This window comes from Camelina sativa, chromosome 7 (assembly GCF_030686135.1).
Source record: "Camelina sativa cultivar CO46 ecotype springtype chromosome 7, ASM3068613v1".
NCBI lineage: Eukaryota > Viridiplantae > Streptophyta > Magnoliopsida > Brassicales > Brassicaceae > Camelina > Camelina sativa.
In genome coordinates, this window is record NC_141886.1 from 22,289,727 (window position 1) to 22,294,264 (window position 4,538).

Below are 4,538 nucleotides of genomic sequence, written 5' to 3' on the forward strand. Positions count from 1 at the left end.
TTTTTAATTTTGCCTAAGTGTTTTTGTTTTTAGTGTAAGGCCAAAATAACACGCGGGGAACAAAAAATGAAATCCCTGTTAAACATAAGATAACACAAAAGACACTCAGGTGCAATTAAAAATAAGTACAAAGTAAAAAAAAAATCACACTTTCTAACCCCACACATTTTTAATAGCATAACCAATACGCAACCGCTATTAAAAAGTAGCGTCTATCTCTTTTATTGCGGAAAACAAAAAAACGCTATCTTTTAGTGCTATTAATACTCACATTTCTTATAGTGTCATAATTGGGCTTGTTTCTATCCATAAACATTATAACATCAAATATTACATTTTACCTTACCTGTTTGACAAAAGAAAAATTATGTTCACATATATATTTTTTGCTACTTTAAAATATGTATAGTTTATTATGTTTCTATATATTGTTCTTTTATTTTGATTCTCCTAAATCTACAAACTCATAAGAATTACTCTAAGCTGGGGTTATAGGTTTGAGATTTGAATAGAGTTTTAAATACTTTAAATGTTATGTAAAATCTTTTGTTATTAGATTAAGATTTTGTTAAACTCTGCTAAAGTTTAGTGTTATTAGTTTGTGATTTGTAAAAGTTCATTTAAAATCTTAACAAATTTGGGTTATTGGATTCAGAATTTTATAAAGTCATAAAAAGTTTTGTGTTATTCAATTAAAACAAAAAAAATCTAGGATTGTTAATGAATTCAATTATTATGTTATTGGTTCATGATTTTATACATTTTCTTCACAAAATAAAGTCATGGAAAGTATCACAAAATTACAGAGATTGTTTGGAGCATTTTACAAGATTTTAGAAAACTAATCAATCTACAAATCCTTATAAATCTTTCACTTATTCATTTTTGATGATTTTATTGAAGTCTTCAAAATTCTTTATAAATTAGAATTCAAGAACACCTCCTAACTTTTAAATATGTGTATTTATCAAAAGTATAATTGTTTTTTAATTAAATTTCTACAATCTACCACTACAATTATAATTTATTTTATTACAAATAGCTTTCTCAAATTTCTTCTTAGTATTTTCACTATTTTGTTTTGGTGTGTGTGATGTTCAGAATAAGTTTTCTTTAATATGTTATATTTCAATTAACCTTATATATTTCACTTTTTTTTTTACAACACCTTATACATTTCACTTAAGTATATACATTTCAAGTAAAAAAAAAATTCATTTCATTTTTGGTTTATATATTAGTTTAAATTATTATTTTTAATAGTAATAAAAATATTACAAAAATGAATTAATTAATTGATGCATTCATTTTAGATTTTATTTTATTTTTGATAATGTGGACTATATTGTTAATATTGAAAATAAGAAGTGATAAAATGGAAGAAGGAGAAGAGAGAAGAACTAACTTTATATATATGGATCCTGCTAAATTTATTTCAAGACTTTATTTTATTTATTAAACAGATCTTGTTAGACACATAGCTTGATTTGACTGGTTAAAAAATTTGCACTTATCTTTATTGTTTTCATTTAGTGATTTTGGAAAGAAAATTGTTCAAATATTCTCTCGTATCTCCATGTCTTCTTGTCTTAGTTGTTCGAAGTGTATATAAAGACTTCTCTTTACATCTGTTAGAACATGAACGGATCGACATCAATACCAAAAAAAAAAAAAAAAAAAAAAAAGAGGACTACTAGAAGAGTTTTAAAAAAACCATGGATAATGAGGGAGGGACAATTTCTTCGGATTCAACGATGAGACAAAGGAAGCCTCTTGGTTGGAAAGCGATGCCTTATATCATAGGTACTTATAATCACTGTCAAAATTAATTTCCATATCTGTTTACTGTTATTGTAATTATAAGATACCTACGGCTAGCTTAAGACATCACATTGATGATGTAGGGAATGAAACATTGGAGAGGCTTGCGACATTTGGATTAATGGCAAATTTTATGGTGTATATGGTAAGAGAATATCATATGGACCAAGTCGAAGCTGCAACTCTAATCAACACTTGGTCTGCTCTCACCAACTTTTCTCCTATCATCGGAGCTTTCATCTCCGACTCATACACCGGGAAATTTAATACCATCGTCTTCGGTTCCATCGCTGAGTTGTTGGTAATAAAGCTTTTTTTCTTATTTTGCGTAATACAGTTTTCAATCAATTTTTTAATTGATGTTTGATGCTTCATGTGATATGTCATATGATCTCAATTATTTGTTTACGTTTGCATTTGCTTTTACATTTCTTGTGAATTCATTTTCCATGAACCCATTTTTTAGCATTCGGTTTGCTTTTACACTTTGCAAATATTGTTTTTCAAATTTTTTTAAAAAAATAATTCAGTTTGCTTTTTTCTTTTTTCACATGTAATGTTTCATACGGATTATGGGACCATATTTTTGTTTCTAATGTTTGGAACGTGACAAACATTCAACAGGGCATGCTGGTGTTGACGTTCACGTCTCTGATCCCTAATCTACGACCACCACCTTGCACTGCCGATCAAATCACCGGCAAATGTATACGTTATAGCTCTTCGCAGTTATACGTTTTACTCTCAGGGCTTTTCTTGTTATCAGTCGGAACAGGAGGGATCCGCTCGTGTAGTATTCCTTTTAGTCTCGATCAGTTTGATGATTCGACCGAAGAAGGCAGAGAAGGAAGTAGAAGCTTCTTCAGCTGGTACTATACAACTCATACAATTGTCCAGTTAATATCAATGACTCTAGTGTTGTACGTACAGAACAACATCAGTTGGGCCATTGGATTCGCAATTCCAACCGTTCTCAATTTGTTTGCCCTTGTTCTACTTTTTGTGGGAACTCGGTTTTATGTCTTTGTTAAACCCGAAGGAAGTGTGTTCTCTGGGATCTTCAAGGTTCTTGTGGCTGCTTATAAGAAACGCAATGAACGGTCTCCTTCGGAGACTGACTATTATCGACCGTTACTAGAGACAGATGTACAATCAAACAAACTCGTACTCACTGACCAGTTCAGGTAACCCTTTATTACTCTCTTCGTTTCATATTATTTTTTGTCTTAATATTTTCTTTGTTGGCATTTTGTTCAAGTCATAATTGAAGAAATAATTAAGCAAAATATCAAGAGATAAGCTTGATTTTGCAAGGATATAAAAGAATTTTTAGCATATTTTTAAGTATTAAATATTAAAAATGACACTTAATTTGAATAAAATGAGTAAAGAATATTGTTATAAAACTTTATTTTTGTTTCATAATTTTTTATTTTTATGTATTAGCAGTGCAAAATTTAGTAACTCCCAATTTTTTTTATACTTTTTTCTTTGGATAGAGATAAAATTGTTGAGTAAAAGTACTAATAACGAAATGGAGATAGTGAGTGATACGTACGTTTAGGTATCTAAATGCGAATAAATGTGATTATTAAACTCTGATTTTTGTCTTTAATTTGGTTCCAGATTCTTGAACAAAGCTGTGATAGTGATGAGCAACGATGAAGCTGGAAATGAAGAGTGGAGAATCTGCACGGTGAGGCAGATAGAGGATATAAAGTCTATCATCAGCATTATTCCAATATTTGCTTCAAGCATTATAGGATTCTTGGCTATGAACCAACAACAAACTTTTACAGTCTCACAAGCGCTAAAAATGGACGTCCAATTTCCCGGCACTTCTTACCTAATCCCTCCTGCTTCTATAACCGTCGTATCATTATTGACCATAGGCATTTGGCTTCCCTTCTATGAAACCGTTTTGGTCCGACACATTGAAAACATTACAAAGCAAGGAGGCATTTCTTTACTCCAAAAAGTTGGCATTGGAAATTTTTTCTCCATCTTGACGATGTTTATATCGGCTATTGTGGAACAAAAGAGAAGAGATTTATCGCTTACCGGGGTAAACATATCGGTTTTCTGGCTAACACCGCAGCAAGTACTGATGGGGTTTTATCAAGTCTTCACCATTGTTGGTCTCACTGAGTTCTTCAACAAACAAGTTCCAATCAACATGAGAAGCATAGGGAACTCGTTGCTTTACTTAGGTTTGTCTCTAGCCAGTTATCTAAGCAGTGCGATGGTGAACATTGTTCATAGTGTCAGTGCTCGTGGAGGACGACAGAGTTGGCTAACGGATGATATTGACACAAGCAAGTTGGATTATTTCTATTACTTTATTGCCGCTTTAAGCACTCTTAATCTCATCTTCTTCTTATGGTGTGCTCGAAGATATCGTTACAGAACCATGTCATAAATTATACTATGAACACTACTTGTGTGTACACATGACATTTTAAAAGTCTATAAATAGTTTAACATGTTACAAAATTTTAGATTTTCTAATTCTGTATTTAAATATATATACAATATGTTGTATTTTTATTTACTTCGAACATCTTTGATTATAATTAATTCCCTTTATAATAAAACGGAAGTACACAACATTGTTTTGTAGACTATATAATTTTAATAAGTTAGTAACAAATAGGTTATAGATTAACTGGTTACAAGTTAAATAGTGGATGCAATCTTAATTTATTTTCGGAAGATTT

General features: G+C 30.6%; 1 protein-coding gene across 2 annotated transcripts; it reads left to right on the forward strand.

Annotated features, from left to right (window-relative positions):
* The first annotated feature begins 1,437 nt into the window (after positions 1-1,437).
* LOC104701631 (putative protein NRT1/ PTR FAMILY 2.14) lies at positions 1,438-4,314 on the forward strand. 2 transcript variants are annotated; one of them, XM_087456639.1, is made up of 5 exons: positions 1,587-1,803; positions 1,905-2,122; positions 2,446-2,690; positions 2,861-3,005; positions 3,448-4,314. In XM_087456639.1, the coding sequence occupies exons 3-5, from the start codon at positions 2,642-2,644 to the stop codon at positions 4,238-4,240; spliced, it is 987 nt and encodes a 328-aa protein (XP_087312765.1). In that variant the 5' UTR covers positions 1,587-1,803; positions 1,905-2,122; positions 2,446-2,641; the 3' UTR covers positions 4,241-4,314. The 2 variants fall into 2 exon arrangements, with proteins under 2 accessions (XP_010415653.1, XP_087312765.1); XM_010417351.3 differs by having other exon boundaries at positions 1,438-1,803; positions 2,446-3,005.
* The last annotated feature ends 224 nt before the right edge of the window (positions 4,315-4,538 follow it).